The sequence below is a fragment of the Diadema setosum genome, chromosome 21, assembly GCF_964275005.1.
Source record: "Diadema setosum chromosome 21, eeDiaSeto1, whole genome shotgun sequence".
Taxonomy (NCBI): Eukaryota; Metazoa; Echinodermata; class Echinoidea; order Diadematoida; family Diadematidae; genus Diadema; species Diadema setosum.
The window spans coordinates 9973969-9999005 of NC_092705.1; the positions used below are offsets into that span (position 1 = coordinate 9973969).

Here is a 25037-nt window from a genome sequence, read left to right on the forward strand (position 1 = left end):
TCAAGGAACGACATCGCAGGTCGCTCGGCATCGTCCAACCTTGCGATGCCACTGTCAACGTCATCCGCACTGTGGTTGAATACAACAAAAGCATTGTGCATTAAGACTTCCCTCTTCAAAAATACAAAACTTTAGTTACCATCTGTGAAATAATGTTGGCATAGCAAAGTTGGAAAGTCAGAGAATTTCTTTGTGTGTATAATTAACTGTATTCCAGAGAGAAGTGAAATGCAGTCATTATCATTTCAAGAATCACCATTATAGAAGCAACTATTAAAGGGATCATATAGTTTTGGTTGAGACCTAATTTCAGGTTTCTAACATTTTTTGATGAGATGAGAAGCCTCCTATGAAATATGAAAGATCATGTAATTCCATGAGGAATTCAACGTTCATCTGATGAAAATTAGTTTTGAATTGGCCGAGATATCCAAAACAGAGCTATTCTAATAAAGTGTGGGACCCACCTTTTATTACGATCGCTTTGTTTTACTTTGTTTTTGGATGTTTCAGTCATTCCACATCCGATTTTCTTCAAATAAACTTTGATTTCCTCGTAAAATGGCATGCTCTGTACTATTTCATAAGTGTTTTCTTGGTATCTCGCAAAAAGTTAAAAGCCCAGTTCTCATCTCCACCAATACTGTTACCATCCCTTTAAATCACAGAATATCTTTCTTCCTGTACTCACTGTTCTCATCATTATCTTCATCAGAACTACTCTTAATGTCATTTTCAAAGAAAGACAGAAAGAGAGGATGGAGAGAAAGTGGGTGAGACAGAGGCAGATTGACTTCCCTTGTATGCTCACCTTTCTGACCCCTGACCTCCGTCCCTTCCACTGGGTGGGGCATCCCCAGCGCTCCCTCCTGCACCCTCGTCGGAGTCAGCGGTGTCATCCAACTTCAGCCTCTTGCCTGCCGTCCGCCGAGTCGGGTGATGTCTCTTGGTATTCTCCTGGTTGAACTCGCGAAGTTGCTCGGACTGTTGGAGGAAAAATAAAAGGAAAAATAAAAGGAAGATATCAATGCATCCATAATGGCAATCACAGATGAGCTAAATGTAGTGCATCCGACATAGCAATGCAAGATCCTCACATCACTTTCAATTGAGAGCTTTAATGCTTCCATACTCTGTAAGGTTTGAGAGCATGATTATAGGTAACTGCATCAAAAAAGCAAAAGCCCACTGCTCCGTCAAGAGGAGATTGAAATGAGGCCCCTTGTATAGTTCAAAAAAAAAGAAAGAAAGAATACATTCCATGCATCTCTTAACAAATCTGTGTATGCTGAAGAAAAAAATTCACTGAAACTCTGTTGCCAAAGACACTTTCTGATTGCTTCAGATGTCATGCCAATACCAGGGCTAAACAATCTAGAAGAAGTCTGTTATTAACAGCAAAGGAGGAATATGGGTAACTTACATTTATTGTTTCTCCAAAGCTGTACAGAAGCCTGTGAAGAAAGGGCAACAATTGAAACAAGTTTGAACAGTAACATCACAGACAGGGAAAAATCCTAAGAATGTAAGCTTTCCATTCTTTTTTTTTTTTTTTTAAGTGAAAAACCTCAAAGCATAAAATAAGATGGTAGAAGTTAGTGGAGAAAGGCAACATTTGAATGAATGTCAGCACAACATTTAACATGTCACACTTCAGGCAACTTCAATACAGCAATTACTACAATGTTTTTGTCATGTGACTGGAATAGCTCCACGAAATGATCAAGAAAAAAAAGTGTAATCACAGACTATAGATATTGTGTGGTATCACAGGAAAAAACAATAACAACACAATGACCTTTCGATGAATTCTACATTTATGATAGCTTCAAGTACACCTAGGATAATAGTTGCCTTGCAGTATTTGAAGAGAAAACAAATTAATATCAGCCTTAACAGTTAGTTGGCTGGACATGATTCCGTTCATGATAAATCATGCAAATAACCATATGAAGACAGACTAGCCAATGATCTCATACAAGAAATACCACTAACAAATTACAGATACTAAGGAGTAGTAAAATGACCAGAACTGGGCAAAATGAGGCACCATATCAGTCATGTGTTGGGTTAGATTTTGATATGATACAATCTTTTTTTTGTTTGTGTATTACAAACTAGTAAAACATTGTTCATTTAGAGATTTTCAGAAACCATGTGAATACAGAGAGAGAAAAGAAGTTGCAAGCACATATTCATCAAAAGCCAAAGGCACGGTTATGTGGTTGCCAAGTGTCAACAAGCACAACGATCATCTCACCTTGTTTGTGGGGTCATCTGACCAGGGGATGGGGCGGGGCGGGAGCGGGGACTTCGAAAGGGCGAGTCGGTCATCGAAATGATGTTCAGGTTTGCACCAGGCAGTCTGCAAGGGAAACACATAACTCAGGCTTTTAAGAGACTTCTAGGTAATGCTGCAAAACTATCACAGAGGTAATTTCTACTTCCATGGAAATTCTTTGACGTATTACTTTTTTTTTCTTTTTATATATAAATGACTTTACAGTATTGTTGTCATGAAGGAATTAGATGTTATATACACACAGGGTATTTTTCACACTGCCAAACACATGTATCAATAAGCCAGTTCACAGTCAGCACTAGTCTCAAACCTATCCAAACAAAGACTTTGCAAAACATGGAATAGTCTTCAAGAAGAGCAGTCAAAAACAACCATGCAGGAAGTGGTAATTTACATGTAAGTGCTGCACAAATGGCTTTTGTTAAATGTTGCTGAAAAGAATGCAAATTCACTTGTAAATACCAATCTGCACCTGGTTAATTCAGAACACAGTTGTCATGAAGCCCTACATTGTATCTAGGTTTTGAATTCCTCTTAGTATGGTATGCTCTGTAATACTTCATAAGTGGTTTCTTGATATCTCACAAAAAGTTTAAAGCCCAATCCTCATCTCCTCCAATACTTTACCATCCCTTTAAATACATGTATGCTGACTGGAGATCACAGAGTAAATGAAATTGTTCATGAATATTCATCACACGCGAAAACAATGAATATAAATAATGTTTTATTCCAAGCACTGAAAAGAAATACTACTCAGCTCTCTGCTCATGTGCAAAATTCACGAAAAAAAAGGGCCCTAATTCACTTTTCATATCTCAGTCATGTTTTGCCTTCCACAATATCGCTTTTCATAAACATTTGCCACGTAAAGTACTGTATACACCAAATATTTCGTGAGGTTTTTATTTTCGCGAATCAGGTGCCATTTGCAAAATTAAAGACATGCAAAAATAATTTGATTCTGATCCTGATATGAATGTGACATACACATACATTTCTCTGTTTAGTTCAATACTACATATTCGTGAATTTAACCACTCATGAAATTGTTGGAAGTCCCAATTTGCGAAAATTTAGACTCGCTAAATATATGGCGTATACAGTAACACATCACAAATCACTCATCAAAATATGAACCACATTGGGTTACCTGATGTGTCGATATCGGCTTCATTCTTTGACATCATTACAATTTATGATAATACACCTTCCATAAACTGCGTACTCTGAATCCCTAATTACTGTAAAACAAGGAATTTTCGCGTGCATTTTAATTTCGCGAATTTCGCGAGCGCCAAAATTCGCGAAATTAAAATGCACGTGAAAGTTTTTGTCTACACTACATGCATTGAACGCCAGTGGCAATTCGCGAAAATTTCATGCCTCGAAAAAGGCTGTCGGCTCCAATTTGCGAAAATTTCATGCCGCGAATATATCATGTTTTACAGTAATTGCCACAAATCTAACCTTAACCCTAAACACCGACCCTATAAGAAAATAAACCCGGGAGTACGTTCTGGCACTCAGCTGGGTAAAATGAATTTTGCATGTTTTCAATTCCACAGAATCTAGACATTTATCAGTGGAACAAGTAATGTGCAAAATTATTCACATTTTTATTTTTGTGCTGGTTTTTGGTCATGCAAAATGCGAGGAAATTTCCACACCACACAAAAATTTCCTCGCGGGACTGTATGAGTGTCAAACCTCACAAATAGCAGCAGTGAATGCTTTGTCCAGGTTATATTTTCCCCAAAGTATCACATGGATATCTCAGACATTCTACCCCCTCCCCCAACACACACACACACACACACACACACACACACAAATCATGGCTAGCATGCTTACTGGTACACGGTCGTCCCTGGCGTGGAGGTAGGTTGGCAGCGAGATGGCACAGGAGAATGGTTCGGAGTCTGTGAATGAAGAATGTTGATTTCATGTCATGGTTAATCCATAAATAACTAGAATGTACCCAGAGAGCACAGACCACCACCAAGCAGCTCATTTCCAACCATACAGGCAGTTTCATCCAAATCTGTTTTTAGCTTTTCGAGTTATTTAACAAAAAGACATACAAACAAACAAACAAATGCCAGCAAAAATATACTAGTAGCCTCCTTTGCAGAGGTAGCAATTGCAATGACTTTACAAGCGTTTTACTCACCCTCCTGCAGAAGAGAAGGAAGGCACTGCTCCCCCTCGAAACAAGAATGTTAAGAAAAGATACATTCTTCCTAGATCTCTCACATGAGTAGTTATTATGAAATGAGTGATAATAAAATCATGATACCCAACTTGTATGAATAGTTACCAAACTATGGCCTTTTAAATGTCTATGAAGTATTTCAAATAGTGACACATCTACAATCATCGTGTCACATCTGTCCCATGACCACTGAATGTCTTTTATGTTCTACTTTCAGGACATGATTTGTAACTTTACAGTTCAAGCTTTCCCTGAGAAATCTTTCCTTTCATGATTTTTCCAGAATTCCACTGAAAATACCAACTTACTTTTCATTCTCTGTCACATGTAATGACCGTTTATCATGTTATCCAACAAGGTACTACATAGGAAGAATGGTAAATGCAGGAAATCCTCTGCTAGGAATAACAGAACCTTCAAACAGCGTACCGGGCAACTAACTTCTCAGAACTTACTGTGGCGTTGGGCTGGAATCTGTAAATGAACTCCTTCATGTTTGGGATGAAGATTTCATTGTAGAATGTGATGATGGAAACGGCGTCCCTACTGGCTCCCATGTAAACACACTTGTAGGTCTGTGGAGACAGGAAAAAAATAAAAAGAAAAAAAAATCCCCAAAAACCAGGCCCATTACTAGTCTGTTGCCTAGACAACTCAATGTCACACGACAATGAATTACTGTAAACGCAGAAATTTTTGCGCATTTCACGCTACTTCTGGCTAGCCTGAATTCCAAAACCCGTGAAAATATCTTCATAATTTTCTCTGCACATTTTGAATGGCAGCACAAATTCAAGAACCTGCGAATATGTTCTTGAGCCTCTTAGTGCGAAGAATTAATCACGTGAAACTATCAACGTTTACAGTATGAAAACTATATCACACTGTAATTTCTCCGGCAGTTGTCACGAGAATCCTCCGGGTGACAACACACCAGATGCCATGTTAAAGAAAGGAAAGTAACATAGGATATGAACTTTGAGAACATGACTCTTAAATACAACAGAATAATGGGCTGTTCGCATTTGAAACAAATAGAGTGCTCAACTTTTCCCTTTTAACAATTAGGGCAAAACTTTGTTTGGGGGACAATGAAAGAATAATATTTTTGCCACCTCTTGGATTGGTTAGCATGATTTTCCGTTCATTTCATAAATGGAGATGGCAATTTATTGACAATGCTGTTTAAGCTGTTATTTTAACGAGGGTTCAATTTGTGCGAATATCACAAATCACAATTGGATTGCAAATTTAAGAACACACGAAAATGTCGCCACGGTATTAATGCATTTATGTTAGCATCGCCGTCAATTCGCGAAAACAACATCTCACGAAAATGTCTGCGACCTCATTCACAAATATGTATGTATGCGAAAATAACAGCTTATACAGTAGTAACTGCAAGACAATAAAATGAAAAAGAAGTGAAAAAAAAAGTAGATGAAGAAGAAGAAGAGGAAGAGGAGGAGGAGGAGGAGGAGGGAGAGGAGGAAGACAAAGAAGAAGAATGTCTGTGAGCCATACCTGTGAAGAAGCATGAGGAAGCCCTCGGTACATATCCACGATCCGCTTGAATTTCAGCTCAATGTCGCTCACTTTGCACACCGCAAAGATGCAGCACATGATAACCTGGGAGAATTAGGGAGAAAGAGATAACTTCAGAACCAATGGAGTGTCCATCCTTATGAGAAACATCATTTTGAATCAAAGCAGTATACACAAATTAGTGCATGCACAATCATTAGCATAAAAGAGCAAAATAATGAGCATACTGTTAGTTTCAAAGTTTAAAAAGAAAGCCCAACATTTGACAAGAGGTCCTGCACCACTTCAATGTAGTGGTCTATCATCATGCTGTTGCTTGTGAAGAACCTCACCAGACGGAGCCACATCATCACTCTGGATACATGAATGAGAATGTAAGGGTGCATTCGAGCGCTCTCCTAAAGCGAATTGTACAGTACCGTACCCGCGCCAGAAGAGCGCTCGAACGCCCTAAAGTGTACCGTACTGTACTGCACCGAGCCAAAAGTGGACCACTTCCCGATGTGCTCCAAAAGGGCACCAAAAGCATAGTTCGCATGACATGCACATACGTCATAATGCAAAGAGTTCATTCTCTTTGTTCGGGACATCTGTATTAGTGTAAGCACGCCAGGTGAATGACCCCATTGCTACAAAATGTGTGACCCCCCTCTAAAAATAACTCACGAGGTACGCTTTCTCAACAAAGTGTTCGAACGCTCCAAATCTGGCACAGTTCAGTATGGTACACTTTGGTTCAGTTTGCTTTAGAGTGCTTGAACGCACCCTAAGATCTTACCTGATCAAGATGTCTACCCCTGAGTAACCATGGCTTGTTAGTAACGCAGTGCTCCACACACGTCCACATTGTCTTCTCCTATGACCAAAATATTTGTACAGACACACAGAAAGACAGTTGTGAAGTGTGAAAAGAAGTGTGATTACATTAACGAGACTTGCAAAAATAGAATATAAAATGAAATAAAACACCCAGGTAATGAAAATCATGTCCTATCAACAAAGCATATCTGTGTTATCCTGTTTATGTGTTTTAAAGTTTCGGTCAAATGGTTTCTAAAAATCTCTGGTAATGTGTCAAAAGATTTGCTCTAAGCAATCAATGTAATATCACCCTAACTTCCAGTCACAGATGTGCGGCATTTCAAATTCTTGCCCATATAATGCTCCAGGGTCTGCTTTCTACTATGTGCCTCCGAATGTTCATTGCCTTATTTTATTTCATGTATGTCAGTCAACTACTTGAAAATGTTAAACTGATAGCTGGCAGCATTGACACTTGATCACACTGCTTTAAATTATATCGATATGCCCTTTGCACATAATATACAATTGATGTTTGCATGCCTTGGAGAAGTTGAGACCAGGACAAGTGTCATAATGTATTTTGCAAAGTGAGTGCTCTCTTCTAGTGGGTTGCCTTAGATCAGTCACAAACTTAAGATATATTTTCCCTGGGCATGTGTAATAGTTGACCCAAATGTCCATTATCTAAGTCTGTCTATTGCATCTGGGTAAGAACAATCAGTCTGAGTCTTATTCAAACAGGCTTTGTTCATGACAACTTCCTTGTGAAAAGAGTTTTATAACTTTAAAAAAAGCACTCAGAGAGCACAGACTTTAGTAGTGCGTACATGCAAACTCCTAAGTTCATTGAGCCTATTTGCCAAAAGATCAGGAAATTTTTTGAAAATTCATAATTCCCGATCACTACCAAAATGTAATAATTTGTTCCTTGTATCATTACCAACTTTTATGTAAGTTTCATCCAAATCCATTTGCAACTTTTTGAGTTACTTTGCAAACAGACAAATAATAAAACAAACACTGACAAAAACTGCAACTCCTTGGAGGAGGTGAAAATACTTTTAAACTATTCATCACTATAATATGCAATAATAATCAGGTCAGAGTACTAATGTGATCTCAGTGGAATTTAACAGATGACAAACAAAGATACAGCCAACGTATGAACATTGCCATCATCATGGATACAGAGATTTCCCCTCACTTACCAAATCCTCCCGCATACCGAGGTGGCCACACATGGTATGCAGTCGGTGGTACGCCAGCTGCAGTACCTTGCTGAAAAACTTGTTCAGCGTGACAGACCGGGCCCCTCCCTGACTGGGCCTCGGGGAGGGGCAGTTCTGCCCCTCAGCGCCCCCCTGGGACGGCTTGAACGAGGGGCTGCTATGGTGACCGCCCAGTCTGGCAGTGGCACCACCATTGGCGGTGTGCGCAGGCCTGGGATGGACGCACTCGGCCTGCCTCATCTTGGAGTAGTGGCCGGGTCGGACAGGTGACAGGAACCTGCGGGAACGATGTCACAGAATGCATCATTTAACCCGTTGAGGACGGTTTGATTTTGCTACAACACGCACTTCCCATAGACATTTGCCAGAGTATACTCGAGAGTCGTCCTCAACGGGTTAATTCTGTGCCAAGTTCACATGCCCAAATCAATTGATGGCTTGCTGACTTTGCATGTTCTGCTCAAACGCACAACTGCGCACAAATCGATGGATAAATTGCAATATGCCACAGTACATTCAAAGCACCACATACGATTCTATTCCTCAGACAGACAGCTTGTGGTGCACCGTGACCGAACAGTACTGTTCCATAGCGTTTTTGGGTGAAAAAATTGATTTTCTGTCAAGGTATTGTCTTCAAAAAGTCATGCCTCCCAGCCTTTTCAAAAGCATAGCTACCTGCCGTAATTATGACCAATAATACAATTTTGCAGTCTGTTTTGGGGTTACAATTTGAATACTGGCCATATGCAAGAAAAATAGGCATAGTTTTGTGATGAAATTTACATCACAGAAAAGCTTGTAATTTTCTATAAAACTTTGCTGTACTGCAAATCTAACATAAAATGTTTCTATGAAAAGTAATGTGGCTTTCAAATACGGAATGATTTCCAAAAGCACTCATGCATTGCAGTCTCAGAATAATGTTGGCACACTGAGGGTTTACACTGTGGCACACAATGAGTTAAAAATGAACAGTGAATTTCACTGCCCCCTCTCCACACCTAGACCAAACTTTCTCCAAAGCTACTTGTCCTCATTCACCAGACAGAGTGGACAATCAAAGATTGAAATGGGCCCCTTGTTTCATGATGACATACAAAAATATTATCTTGAATTGGCCGTATCAGGGCAATTACCCCCCACCCCCCGGCTAAAACTGGTTAGTGATAAGGTTAGAGTAAAGATTAGGGTTACGGTTAGGTTTATCGTTAGAGTTTGGGTTAGGGTTAGGTTCAGGATTGGGATTAGGGTCAGGGGAAGGGTCTGGGGTAATTGTCCAGAGGGCAACTGCCCTAGAACCCTGCAATGCATGTCTACATAACCTTGATGACACCATGTATACTAAGCTAGTCCTTTCACGATCAGGGTGCAATATTTTCCTCACAATGTAGATTAAATTCATCCAGAGAATATCTAAACATTTTCCTTGCTTTTTTTTTCCCCCATTATATACATATTTATTTCAATGTGCTCTGAATACCACTGACAACTGCTCAACAGATACTTATCAATGTATCTACTAATGGATGGAATGACTGAATGAAAGAAAGAATACACAAACTTACATGTCTGCAGCTGTTGTGGACTGAGACACCACACCTGCTCTTGGACTCTGTAATACAGTGGAGCAAGAAACAATATAGATTGGCAAAAAAGCGTTGGCATTCATATTATTTCATCAGTACCTAATGGCCTTTGCAACATCTCATGGTTGGAATTTTAGATGATTCTTAGAGAACTAGGGTCACATCAACGTGCTTGGTTTGATTTCAGTTTATGATGCACAGTCCTACATTTTGATGTGTGCCAGCGCAAAAGTGGCACGAAGTCACGAACTCTTGCTAATGATCATGCAGATTGAGTGGCACCAACATACAGATGATTGTGTGGGACTAGTCATGCTATCATGTGAGTGTTTTAAAGGAACTTCTACAGTCAACACCAAGCTGTTTCCTAGAAAATAACAGGATCTCTGTAATATCCAATATCACATTGTTTGATCAGTTCTAAATGTGTTGGGAGTCATCTTCAAAACAAACTGCGTTTGAAGAGGTACTGTCTGTGAAATAAAGATCGCAAATTACTCCAATTTCTACATATCATGGAACATGAGCACATTTACTTGACATCGTTTTGAGCATGCTAAAGGTAACATACATAACCATGAGTCTCTTTTTAGGTAGAACAGGTGCTTTATAAGAGCCCACTATCATAATTATCACCATCACCATTATTATTTATAATTATTATTGTAATCATAATTATACTGGACATAGTAGAGCAATACTGCTGGTAAATATGAAATCCCCTTACCTGCTCGAGGTTGCTGTTCACTTCAATGCCCCGTACATCCCTGAGAGCGTCGTAGAGGGGTGAGTTTGGCTGCCAGGCCAGCGACTCCACGATCTGTGTCTCCGTGTGGTGGAGGTGCTGTCAGAAAAGAAACAATCTACCTGTAAAGTCTTACTGATTTCTGAATGGAATATTACCAGTGCATCTACATTGCCACTCTTGGAGCATAACCCACCTATACATCCACAGGGCTGTAGACTGCAAACACATATTTCATGTCTTGTCAAAAGTGTTCATTATGTTGACTGACATCTGGTAATGATTGACATGCAGTGTGCTTTTGCTGTTTTGGTATGAGTGTGTAAATGACATGCTACGTTTGTGTGCATATATATACATACTGGTCTATATACAAATGTCTATAATTTGCAGACACCATGAACTTCTGTAATGATGCATATGGCTTTTATACATGCATATCACTTTATACACTTTGAGATGATTACACATGGTAATATTATCACCATTTATATTCTTCTACTAGAATTTCTGCCTCACATTTGTCTACCTTATCATGGGTAGACCAAATTATCAATTTGAGGGGGGAAAAAACACATAAATACAAACACCACTTTTAAAACACATGGATTTCTCAGAAACAATGATCAGTGAACTCAAATTATTTGTTTATTCATATATGTTATTGAGACCCGCATGGGATGAAATGTAGAACAGATGTAATGTGAAAGAACACACTTCACACAAGTCATCAGTCAGTCTACAGTTGCCACTGGGCTATGAAGGTCATTTTTTTGTTTTCCTTGAGTGGTGGTTGCAATTTGCAAGATTGACTGCAGGTATGTATTACTGTCATAGCATTTTTCGAGATGAAAAGTGGGCCAAAAGAGCCAAGTACAGATTTGGCATGACGATTTAAAACTTTTTCTAACCTTTCGTGCTTCCTCAGTCAGCTTGGGTTCGTCCTTGATGAAACTCTCGATGACCTTGATGAAGTTGTATGGGTGGAGGTCGAAGACGTCCAGTATCCATGGGAACGCCAGTTTGCTGCTACACGCTGACACACCGGGCTGTAATGGGGAGGCTGAGAGTGTGGAAATCGAAGATCGAAAACAGGTGTAGAGAGAAAATGGTGCAAGATATACATGATAAACAGGCGTTAGAAGCTATAAATTGGAGATTCTGGTAACTTCAGAGCTCAAGGTACTCATAGATATATATGCACTATCCCTGCAGGTGACACATTTTGGTTTGAAAAGATAAAGGTACAATAACTTCTCTGAAAATACATCAATACCCAACACCACCATAAAGAGCAAATAGGCTCCAACTATTAACAGAATAGTGTCTGAACTTTACGGTCAAAATTCAGCCAAAATGAGCATGACATAAATCCTTCATCGTTTGTTTGTTTGTTTGTTAAGTCTTGGCTTCAAACAGTGATCCCGATCACTACCAAAATTTGATTATGTTTCTTGTTTCACGATCAACTTTTTGAGTTATTTTGAAAACAGATAGAAAGACAGTCAAATAGACAAACTAACTGCGAAAAAAATACAACCTCCCTGTCAGAGGTGATAACAACAAATCAATGACTGATTGCCGATACTTACATGTGTACGTTACCATGACAATCTCCACACAGCAGGCCAGCAGCGAACGGTGAAAGGCATCGTTGTTGAGCAGGGTGGAGAAATCAGATGTCGACAAGCGTTTTTCCTCCTACAATTGAGAAACAGTCACAGGGAAATATGACATGAGGAGTGTGAAGATAGAGTGATGATGGAATGAATCCCCGGCAGCAGTTTCATCGGAGACTTGCCATGAACTGATGTAAAACGAAGTGACTTGGAAGTTTTGCCAGCTGGAACACACACAGCTGCGAACTTACATAAAAAAAAAAAAAAAATCAATGCTTTCAATTTTGTTGATGCTCAGATAGTACTAGCAGGGTAACTTCCATAAATGCATAAAATCTTTTACAATTTAGAGCATGTGCATGAAATGTACACAGAATAAAATCTGTTTTGTTGCTATTTTCACACATAAGTGAAATTGCAAGATACAAGTGTAGCTTTTCAGTAATGGAGGCAACAAATAGAGCATTAACTACTGTATACGCTGTTATTTTTGCGTACAGATATTTTCGCGAATGACGAGGCCATAGACATTTTCGCAAGATGTTTTCGCGAATCGACGCCAACGCTTACATTAAATGCACTATTAACAGGGAGCATGGAGACATTTTCACGTGTTGTTAAGGTCTCGATCCAACTGTGATTTGCGAAATTTGCAAAAATAACAGCTTATACAGTATGCCATCCCCCACTGAAAAAGAGCAGTATCTGCAATGTAATCTAAAAGCACATACTGTAAAAGTGGATATATGAAGTTTGCATTTTTTTAATTCTGCAGAATCAAGACATCAGCAACTGGAACATGAGGAAAGCAAAAAAATCTGTGTGTTTTTATTTTCGCGCTAGTTTCTGGTTGCGCAAAATGCGCGAAAATTTCCACTTTTACAGTACTGTATAGTTTCAGTGCACACCTGCACTTTCCTACCTTGATTAGCATGGCTTCCATGATGCGGTAATAGAGTCGCAAGCCCTTATCAAATCGTGTGCATGCCAACTCCGAGGCCTGGACCCCAATCACGCCCACGTAGTGGCCAACAAACAGCTCCTTCAGCTTTTCAGTCCGCTGCTTGATGGCCAGCTCTGGGTTGACTGAGCAGCTCTTTCAGGAAACAAACAAAATCAAACATTTACAGAAGATTAGTGAAAACATATCGTGTGTATGTATATTCTTTAAAACAAAAAGGTATCAAACTTCAGATTTAGTTAACACGCTGAGGACAGGTTGTTCTAGCTATAAACAACGCTGCACACTGGCACTGGTGCGATGGTCCAGGACCAGTAAAAATCACTGTCAAACCAGTAACTTTTTTAAGAATGCACCATTCACAAATGGAAAAAATGGGTACCTACTCCTCTGACAGACACGTTAGACCAGAAGAAAAAATGGGTTCGTGTGCAGCCCTGATATAACACATGTTTCCAACAGACACCTGCCCTAGTACACTCAGGACTAGTCTTCCACGGGTAAACACAACAGACCAGTCTTGGTTTCCAGATGCATTGGCATGTGCAATCGGAAAAACTCGTATATAGCAGAGGAAATAAGAAATAGGCTCCAGGCATATCATCACAATGAAGAATGAACAAAGATGGTGCATATTCATGACTTTAACTCAGTTGACTCCTTAATGATTTGAAATACTGCAACAAGATAAAACATGAATCCCTCCCTGAGACAAAATTTTACAGGAATTGGAAAAGATTTTGTCATTAAGGGATTATGTGGAATACCATTCACATAATCTCGTGGCACTGGCCCCTGACTTACCTCAAAGTATCTGACAAGCACATCTGAAGGAGTGTTTCTGGCACCGGAAAGAAGGCTCTTCAACGCCTGCACTGTGGTTATTGCTCTCCTAAAAACAAAATCAGAACATTACATCTTATTACGGAATGGGTCGAGAAAATCCTGCACTCATTAGTGGAGAGCTGTGTGCCAATTTTTACTGGCTGCATGCCACCTCACAGAGGACAGCCACAGTAAACATGATATCGCACACTTGTAGCAAAGGTTCACACACTATTACGGCAAGTTTTTGTGCACACAGTAAGAGACACCTAGTGGCTAGAAAACCATACATCCAGCAATTACTGGACGCATGGTAACTATGGAATTAAGCCTAAACCCACTCGGCTTCACCTTGTGCGTAAAGCATTCCATAGTTATCTTACGCACATAATACCAACTGAGGAACTCAGACCTGTGTGTTTTTTGTATACTAACATTCCGAAGAATCTCAAGCATCTATGGTTTATTTTACTCACTCACTGAAACAAACTTGAAGGAAGAGTGGAATAGCACTCTAAAATTTCTCAAATAAATCCCTCACCTGACCGGTGTGAGGAAGACTTGGCCGCTGACTGTAGAGTCAGGGGACGGAGGCACAGACTGGACGACGGACTTCCCTGGAGTGACCAGCGTCGGGTCACAGGTCAAGAAGCCGACTTCGTCAATAGCGCCCGCTGCGTGGTACATCTGCCGATAGTTGGCCTCGAGAAATTCGAGCTGAAAGGAGCAAATGTGGGATTATTATTTATGAAAACGAAAGGCAATTTGCCAAAAATTTACTGGGGGTGCTTCACAATATGTTATTCATCTTATTTCATCTATCAACAATATCAGAATGTCCATCACTTTAGTAATAAAGATAATATCATGGAGAGGAGAAACAAGACCTGAAAGCTGCTAGGCGTAAACAAATTCTTGAGGCGTACAGGCAAGAGTACAGTTAAGTGTGAAATGGTATGTCCCCTTTTGAAGCAATAGCCTGATAAAGGTCACAAAACATTGGTTTTCTGATCGTGGCATTATGCTATTTCTCCAGACTCTTCGCTACTTGATGATATTTAATTTGCCTGTCAAATGAAACCATACAAAAGCAAGCTATGAAAGGGGAAAAACAAAGAAACCAAAAACACAACTTTGATCAAATTGGCTCAGATGTAAGATGAAGCCATGCATGCCGGAAATTTAATAGGAGTTGGAAAACACACTAGGTCAATTCTGAACACCATAGTCGCGTGTCTTAGAAAAGAGTGAAAGTTTTGAATTTCATGACATCCTTTAGACTTTATAAACAACATGCGAAGTACTGTATATGCCATATATATAGCGAGGCTAATTTTTTGCCAATCGAGACTTCCAAACAATTTTGCGAGTGGTCCAATTCGCAATTGTGAGGTACAGTACTGAATGAAGTAATGTATACGTGCATGTCACATTCATGTCGGGATCAGAGTTGATATCTTTGTGTGTTTTTGAATTCATGAGAGCACTAGACTTGTGAAATTCACAAAACATTCCGACCTCACAAAATAAACCGGTAATTTTTTATTTTTTTTTTTAAATTCGTGAATGCATCCGCTTTGCAAAATGTACAAAATATAAAGACATCACAAAATATACCATGTACAGTTGAACCTCTCGTATCCGGACAAGTTGGGACCGGGGCTCATCCGGATAAGGGATTTGGCCGGATACGGGAGACTCAATGCTTTATACATGTACATATACATACACATGTACTGATGTAGCCCATTGTAGTACCACATGTAGTAATGTTTATACTGCAACCTTTTCATTGTTACATTTGGGGATGTTTGGGGATGTTGAAATGTCTGGAGGTATGCAATTTGGAAGGAAATTTGATGTAATGTATGTTAATCATGTTGGAAGTAATATGTAATTCATGTGTGTTTGGGTAGGAGTTGTCAAGGAGTTGGGAATCCCCCTTTCCTCCCGTAATTATTTTAAAAAATCACGGCGAGATTGCGTCCGTATGATAGAGAGATCCGGATAAAGGGAGGCCGGATAAGAGAGGTTCAACTGTATATAGAATTTCAGATATCAAATGTCTTTACCTTTGAACAATGTTTCCAGCCAAATGCTCTCCCTTATAAGGAGTTTTTGTTTTGGGGGTTTGTTTTCTGCTTTCATATCTGCAAGTCACTTTGTTACACACACAAAGTACTGAGGCGGTTTTCATTTTCTCTCTTACTTTTGGGAAGCTCTCCACATCTTGGTGGGTGTCCTCCCTAGGGATATCTTCGATGAAGTGTACAAACATACTGTTCTTCACCATGGCAACGTCCGAGACATCCTTCTCGCACCCTGCTTCCCGGCAGACCGTCCTGAGGAGACTCGTCTCTTCCGACTCCACGCCGTAACGTGGTGAGCCTTCAATTGGAGGGAAAATGAGGCAAAGCTCAAAGCAATGCTGAACACTGGCACTGGTCTGATGGTCCCAGACCAGTAAATATCATTGTCAGACCAGCAACTTTTCAGGATTGCCGGATTTACTGGGCCAACATGACAGGCAATATAACACAAATAACATTGTCGGGGCCAGTTGGAAAAAAAGTACAGGACCAGTAAATGGAAGATCAGCCCAGTAGGTAAAATGGGTTAGTGTGCAGCCTGCTTAAAGTTTGTCAACCTTTGACTTTGCCTTTATCAGCTCTTTGTCAAACCAGGGTAGAAATGATAACAAAAAGAAACAAGGCACAGCTGAAAGGTCTTTATTGTGAACATTACCTTCATGAGCTTTTTAATCAGTCATGTTGAAAAATGATTACAAAAATAACACATAATGTGTAAACTGGTGGAATCGAAATGTACTTTACACAAAATTAGCAAGTATTTTGAAAAAAAAAAATGCTGACCCATGAGTTAGATACAAATGATGTAAAGAACGAAGAAATCACAGATTGCCTGAGAATAATTCACTTGACGTTACTCATGAGGTTAATATTGTCATGCCACCTCGTAAAAGATGAGATAAAAACACTTGCATATCTAGATTGACTGTATTAGTTTTTGGTTGTTGTTGTTTGTTTTTTTGTTTTTTTACCTCAAATGATTATCCTTTAAATCTTAATATACATAGTTATCTACATTATAAAACCCAGCTGTTTTGGTGAACAGCTCCAGTGCAAGATCCAGTTTGAGAAAAAAACAACAAACAAACAAAACAGAAAATGTTTGTACTCTCTCTGTATCTACTTGTGATGAGAAATAATTAAATGTTCGAATCTTCTACAAATCTATGAACAAACATGCTTCAGTTGGCATTCCACCCATCTATAAGACTTGGAGGGGGTCAAATTGACCCTCCTAGCTAAAGACAACAACAACAACAGCAAAAGGATTTGAATAGGCCCCAATGGACAGGGTTGGATTGTAGGAGAGTGTCCGGTGTATTGGCGTGATAACTTACTGAAGGCGTCCTTGATGGTGAAAGGGAGGGCTCGGCTCAGTGTGTATTCCAGGCAGCAGAGCATGATTTGAAGAGACAACACCAGTTCATGGCACTCACTCAGCAGTGTCCCTACAGGTGTGAAGGGAGAAATCACTATGGCTAGCAATGTCAGAACAGAAAACTGAAACAAAACTGTATACGCCAAATATTCTGCGAGGTTTTTATTACTGCGAATTCTGCGAGTCAAGTGCTATTCCCAAAATTAAAGACACGCCAAAATAATGACTCTGATCCCTATATGAATGTGATGCACATGGATGTACTTATCCATTCAGTACAGCCCTCCACGATCGCGAATTTAACCACTCGCGAAATTGTCTGGTAGTCTCGATTCGCCAAAAATTTAGACTCGCTAAATATATGGCGTATACAGTATACTATAAAACCAGAAATGTATTGCATGCATTTTAATTTTGCAAATTTTGCGAGAGCCGAGATTCGCAAAATTAAAATTCATGCGAAATTTCTTGTCTACCATACATGCATTGAATGCCAGTAGCAATTCGCAAAAAAAAGCCGCGCAAAAGGCCGCCAGTTCCAATTCCCCAAAATTTCTTGCTTAATAGTAGTTGTTTTGTCGTTCGTTGTTTGCGCTGCATACAGCCATGACTGGAGAAAGAAAAAATGTCAGCATTTTGATGCTTGAAAAAAAAGTATGCAACTAAAAAGTAGTTTAGCTTTTCTTGGTGGTCAAGCAAGCCAAATACAGTGAAATAGACCACAATGATGTGAGGCATACATGGGAGGCAACTGTCAATGTTAAAGCTGACACACTAACCTTTGGCAAGCAGATACAGCAGCCAGCAGATTCTCCTCTTGTCATGTGACAACTCACATGACCCATTGTCACATGACGATGAGATCTCATCAGGTGACTTGAAGAGCTTCTTAAAGACCCTGTTGTGTATGTAAACAGACAGATAACAAGATTATATCAATTTGCCAAATGCAAATTTCAATAAAACATACTATAAAAAGCTACCACAGTCTTTGTCAAAGCATTACAGATGTCACATTTACCATGACATTTAGTCACTATAAAATGAGACAGTATTCTAATTTTTCTTTCTCTTTCACTTCTACAATACAGTGTACTATCATTCTCTCACTTGTTTTCTGACTGTACGCATTTGATTTAACACTCAAAAGACCTTGGTGTCTCCAGGCTGTTGCCAGTATACGATCACTGCATGTCAGGAATGATGTAACCAACCAATGAGAGCCTTATCAGTTATTCATCTTAAAAGTCATCACAAGTATGATGAAAGATTCCCCATCCAGAGGGTCACATAAAGCAGCACTTTTGGGGTTTATATCCAATTAAGTTACACTGGCCCAAAATGATAAATTTTGTCACTCCAGGGCCATTTGGTCAATTTTTCCTTTGTTACACGTCATAACCAGGATCAGGGGATTGAGAATTAGATTTACGGATTAAAGCTAGGATTACAGTTTAGGACATGGATTTACTTGCGAGTTGGGTTAATTCCAAGAAAGCTTTCAAGGATATGCATTACAAGTATGCAGGAATAAAGCAAACGGGATGAGATCAAAACGGATAATGATAAGTCCTGGTCAGTGATAGAAGTACAAGAATCTGGAGAAGTCTTAATTCAGACCGACGTAACTTTACAATAAACACACAAGCAGGAGGGGGAAAAGCAAAACTTATGTAGTTGTTTTTGTTTTTGTTTTTTTTTTTGGGGGGGGGGCAAATTGAATAAACAAATAAGATTATCTTGCTGAAAGCTTTGATATGAAAGCAGCCGATTGACAAAAATCTAGGCATGATTGGTAAACGAAAAGGCATGTGATGACTGTTTGAAGAACAGGTCACCTGATCAGCAAATCAAAATGGCTGACTTGGTCACATGACCACAATGTCTCTTGCAAACATTCACAACTAAATGCTCTTTCAAGGACTTCCAAAGAGAATCTGAACCTTTACTCACATCTCGAATTTGTCGAAAACGTACAGACTGATGAGGTATTTCTGTTTGAGAGATGTCAGGCTCGAGTCGACTGTATCGCTAAGTCCAAACAGATCACCCATGTTTTTCAACGATTCAAAGAATGTCTTGATACTGCAACGAGAGAGAAGGACAGAGTGATTTTAATTTCTGATCACTGCTTATCATGAAATCACGTAAAACACAGGAAACTTAGCAATCTGGGAAAGTATACCTTTGCACAATATAGCAACAGCATTTCAACTATGAAATTTTTAGAGAGTCCAAATGACTCTCTAAGTTCTACACTAATAGGATATTGCAGTAACATCAGAAATACAAAATATGTTCATATCACAAATTCAGAAGAAATTGAAAAATATTGCCTAACACATCAGTTACCATATTGGCACAGACATACACAAATACACATATAACACACACACACACACACACACACACACACACACACACACACAAAACAACAACTCACCTCTCAGTTCACAAAATCATATTTGGAATCCCGATGGAATCCCATTTTCTTTGCTCATTTTTCCACTAATAAATCATATTCTTTCTGGTCAATTTTATTCTGTCTGCATTTGTTACAAAATCATTTCTTCATTGATTTCATCTTTTTATCAAATAAATATACTTTCTTGAAGTAACTGCTTAATCTAAATCTAATCTATTCATTGCAAGTACAGGATGAAGTATGCTTACTTCAGGTTCGCTGAATGCAACAGCTGCGAGACGGTTGGAAGATGAGAAGGATCAGGGGCTATCTGTCCACTCGATGCAGGTGCTCCCTTTCTGCAGACACACATGAAATGAAGTGAAAATGAACTAGAAATGTTGCTATGGCGACTGGTATGCCTCCGCCATAATGCATGATTCTCCTAATAGGTCTAGATAGTACATGTGGACAATGTGTGATTACATTTTCACAAAATTGGCAAAATATTAAAATGACAAGTTTGTCACAAATGTGTTGAATGTTCACCTTCCTTGACCTAGGTTTAATTGGATGAATAGGAGAGCATGTATTTGGGGATTTAAGGACTTTAACTTGACTTTGACCCATTCATACATTTATGCATTGAGTAATTATCAAGGTACCGGTATGGAGAAAAAAGTGCAATTTCTGTATTGAATAGTAAATTGTTACCATTTTCATCTGGCCTTTGACCCTAAAATTCATAAGATAATCACTTTGAAATCACCTCCATAGACTACTGTGCTAGAATTATTCTCAGACCGAGAATAAATGCAATTATCATAGATATCTTCATAGTTAATGAGTTACTTTCATTATTTTTGCATTCTTGTTTGTTTTGTCATCCATCTGAACATAATTAGACTGGTCAGGCAGCCCAGTTTTAGAATTTTTTAAATCGATCAAACACAATGTTAATCAGTGGCTTTAAACTGAAGTTTATGGGTCTAACATCTGTAATATTATAAATATATTTTATTTTTGTTATATCATAAGGACCTTTGTGACCTTTGACCTTTGACCCCAAAATACCAGTGAATATTTGTCTTGTCATACTCTACCCTCACACCAAGTTAAACGTTCATGTCTCATAGTATGTAAAATACTGTACCAAAAGGTTTTTTTTACAAAATAACCTGTGACCTTTGACCTTTGACCCCGTGACCCTAAAATCCAAACAAAGTAGTATCCCCCCAGGATATACCCTCATACCAAGTTTGATATAAAACCACCACACGGTTCTTGAGATATCGACAAAAACAAAACGGGACGGACGGCCTGACGTACGGACGTACGGACGGACGACCCGAAAACATAATGCCTCCGGCCACTTCGTTGGTGGAGGCATAAAAAAAAAAAATTAAAGTTAGTAGCCTGTTAGTTCTCATCTCAAACATTAGCCTAATTCACTTGCAAAAATGACTTGCCACGAGAGCTATGACAAGCCGTGACTTTTTCCGATCAAACTGGTCTCTAGCATCACAGATGTAAGCACAGGATGGTAAAATATTTTCGCTGGCAGCTACGGACTTTGTTTTTCTTCACTTATTTCTTTAGCAAGCAAAGTAGAGGGAAAGAAAATATACAGTCAACCTCACCTACATAACTGAAATCCAAAGGGACCAGAGAAAATCCTTCAACTTATGTAAATTTTGACTTACGCAATAGAATTGACATGTCTATGCTAATCCGGAGTAGAATTTTTCATCAACTCAGTCGATTTTTCCACTTGTGCGAGGTTGACTGTACATAAAACATTAACAACACTGAAGCATGCATGTCAAACAAGTGGCTCATATCAGTGACAATGAACACAATAGAAAACATATAACATAATCACATTAAAACTGACTTACGAACATACACTTGGAATTCTACAACATTCACGAAAGCTAGCTTTAGGTTTGCCTGATGTAGCAACATCCACATGCATACAAACTAGATTCAAGGTTTATGGAATGAAAAATGGACAAATGACATGGCATGTTACTAGGTCTTTATTAGAAAATAAGACTACTGATGAATTTAGAAGTGTAAATACACTTGCACTGATGAATAAAAAGACAGGTTTTCTATGATACCCCTTTAAGCTTGTGCACTTTTTTTCCACATTACTTGATTCACAACGAAGACAATGTCAAGAGCTGACCAAAGGTTTACCTGCAGGTCTACATGCACTGAATTTTAACCCATTGAGGACGAGTTCCGAGTACTGTATACTCGGGCAGGTGTCTATGGGAAATGTGTGTTGTAGCAAAATTAGCCCATCCTTAACAGGTCAGAGAGCAAGCTGAAACGAAACTTTGCAACTTGTCTGACACAAGCATTCAAGAGCTAGATTTCTAGATGCAATGTGGTGACATTGGGAGGCTCCAAAGAAGTTGACTACATACCGTATGCCCCCCCCCCAAAAAAAAAAAAAATACAACTGGACCCTCCACAACGATAACTTTAAAAATAGTGAATCAATCCAAATACAATTTCAGGGTATGAAACTATAACTCATTGCCCACATCTTACAGAAAACCCCATTCGATTTGCTTCAGTGGTCAAAGAGAAATTAGGAATTTTGTAGGACATGTCAGGAATCTCTTCCCTCCAATTATTGCATTCACACATTAATATGCAGTTCTAAGAGCATCCAAGTGCTAAACTTGGTAGAATCAGACTCATGACATGCTTTACAACAATCCAGATTTCTCTGTGACTGCCTAACCAAATTGAATGGGGTTTTCTGCAAAATAGAGCTAAGACGTTATATTTTAAGACCCTGAAGTAGCATTCAGATGGTTTAATAATATTGGGTGTTATCAATGCAAAAAATCAGATTGTAATTTTTGTGGGGACATATAGTATACTAGATGGCTTGTCACTCACCCATACTTGACATTCACTGTAGCAATATACAAGGCACACACTGCCCAGGTATTGGCATTTTCCTGCAATGCAAACAAAACAACAGAAAAGAAATCAAAAACACAAAATCAAAGGTTAATGTTTTGACAGGGAGAGTGTGCCAACTGCAAAGACACGTTTTGCTTCAAGCTTTCACAAGTATGATTGTTCATTTGATCTATATCACAATAGACCAACTTTTATTTTCATTTCTTTCCTATAATTCTGGGTTATGGCACAAGACCTCATACAATTTTGTATCTATGCCTAAGCGGACGGAAAAACCAAAACAACCGACAGACCAAAACTCAGCGTCAAAGACTAAATGCTGTCTATGTGGAACAAATAGACATCTAGTGTGAGTACAAAATATCCTTTCATTTTTGTTTGTGTGTGTGTGTGTGTGCCTGTTACAGTGATACTATCCTGCTCTCATTTTTGTATAATCTGGCTCAGTCCATCCCGTTGGGTCAACAAACTGCATGCTGTCCAGTAAAGAAGGTATCAACTTTTTCATTTCACAAGAAAGATCAATTCAAATGCATGGTTTTTCTGTGTCAATATGAACTTTTCCCCCTGATATTGTGATGCACATGTTTAAAACAGAAATCTTTCATGGATTGCTGCAACGTACTTATCTATTTTCTCACCTACGTTTTACATGGACATCACATTTCTTGGCAATGAATTCTCTGGTCTGAAATTGCAATACCCATGATGCTTGAGCAGTAAAACTTGGTGGGATACCGTTTTCTTTCTGACGTCAGTACTGGCAGAAATTTGCTTGGTTTTAATGAGGTCTGGATTTTGACTTCTAGCGTCACAAAAGATGACCCAACCCAGACTTCCCAACTTTTCCAACTGAAAAATAGGGACAATCTGGCTCAAAAGTAGGAAAGAAAGAGCAGTTCCATAGGAGTGTGAAATAAAATTATCAAGAAAAAATAGGAAACTCCAATTGAAACAAGAGCTGGGAATGGTCAAAATTCAGATTTTCTCCTCCAAATGCAGATTGGTTGGCAGGTCTGCCAACCCCATGGACTGACTCATCTGTTAACTTTGAAGCCCAACAGACATGTAGAAGAATCTTCCATGCTTTTTTAATACAATATTTGCGACAAAAAGAAAGAGAGCTTTACATTAATGGAAGCTTCAGCTTTTCTGAAAAAAAAAAATCAAAACCAAACAACAGTTTGCAGTTGTGATTATGTTCTGTTTCACTAGAGTAAAATAAAAAAAAAAATCTGCTTTGTACCTTGCTGCATGGTATTCCAAACCCCCAACAGCTTTAAGCTACTTTCAGTATTGTGAACACATCTATAGACTAAAAATCATTCCACCTCATTGGCACTGTATCTCTAAGATTTCAAGAGATGATGAAGTGTTCATAAAACCACTCATTGTTTATTACCTTAAATTCAGGCTTTTCAGAGGCTACACATAATTCGATCAGACTCTGGGCTTGCTCCTGCACAGCAGCACTTGTAGGTGTAGCTAGGCGACTGACGACTTGGGCAATGCAACCATCCATCTCTGAGACTCAGTTCTGCAATGGACAGAAACTCTCTGCTGTTCCGTGTGTAATTAAGAAATTGATGATGACACATTAAAAGAAAAAATGATTTAAATCACACACACAAACACAAATTAGTTTATATACGCTTGAAATACATTTCACTCTTTAGCCTGTATTTACTTTGATATCCACTGCTACTCATGTGCTAACTGCGACCAGCCTGAATACAAAGCGTAACTGTGTACAACAGAGAGTGTTCCAGGGTTACTCACAAGCTAGCTCGACCTGCTAAAAAAATGCTGCACTATAATGTTAAACTCCCAAGACACACTACCTATGCCACTATGCAATATGGGCTATTCTCCAACTGTTAGAAATTTGATATGATCATAATGACTGTAGATCTAACGTTAGAGGCCATCTGGAGCAGACATGCATCTCCTCTTGTCTGCTCTAAATAACTGTATAGTAATTTAGGTGTCCAACACATTGACACTGTACATTGAAACTGACATCCCTCTATTTACAGCATTGCATGTGAAGAACGAACTTTCACGCATGAGACTACACGCAGTGGTGTTGCATTCTCTTCACGCTGCCCCCCCAAGGAAAAACGCAGTATCTAACATTTTTGGCGATTTTCACTTTTTTGCATAAATATAGTCAGTGGGCAATCCTTCTTCATATGACATATTCAGATTTTTGAAAAAATGTTTGGAAAGCTACTTTTCTGTAACTGCCAAACGCAGTATCTACACTTAACTTGCACTTTCCCCAAGGAAAAACGCAGTATCTACATGATGAATATTTCCCCAAGGAAAAACGCAGTATCTACAAAGCTAGTCTTAATTACCAGACACTGTTATTTATATATGTGG

General features: G+C 39.0%; 1 protein-coding gene across 1 annotated transcript; it reads right to left on the bottom strand.

The window, feature by feature from the left end:
* Nucleotides 1–807: 807 nt before the first annotated feature.
* On the bottom strand, nt 808–24174 carry LOC140244912 (retinoblastoma-associated protein-like). The gene is made up of 22 exons (XM_072324520.1): nt 24055–24174; nt 22626–22687; nt 19976–20065; nt 19256–19387; nt 18082–18200; nt 17262–17372; nt 16044–16222; nt 14376–14551; nt 13814–13901; nt 12971–13144; nt 12022–12130; nt 11341–11492; nt 10412–10528; nt 9664–9710; nt 8075–8372; nt 6841–6918; nt 6042–6146; nt 4973–5092; nt 4157–4224; nt 2261–2365; nt 1424–1454; nt 808–984 (listed from the first exon to the last, which is right to left on the bottom strand). Exons 1-22 carry the CDS (start codon nt 24172–24174, stop codon nt 808–810), a joined length of 2658 nt encoding a protein of 885 aa, XP_072180621.1.
* Nucleotides 24175–25037: the final 863 nt, after the last annotated feature.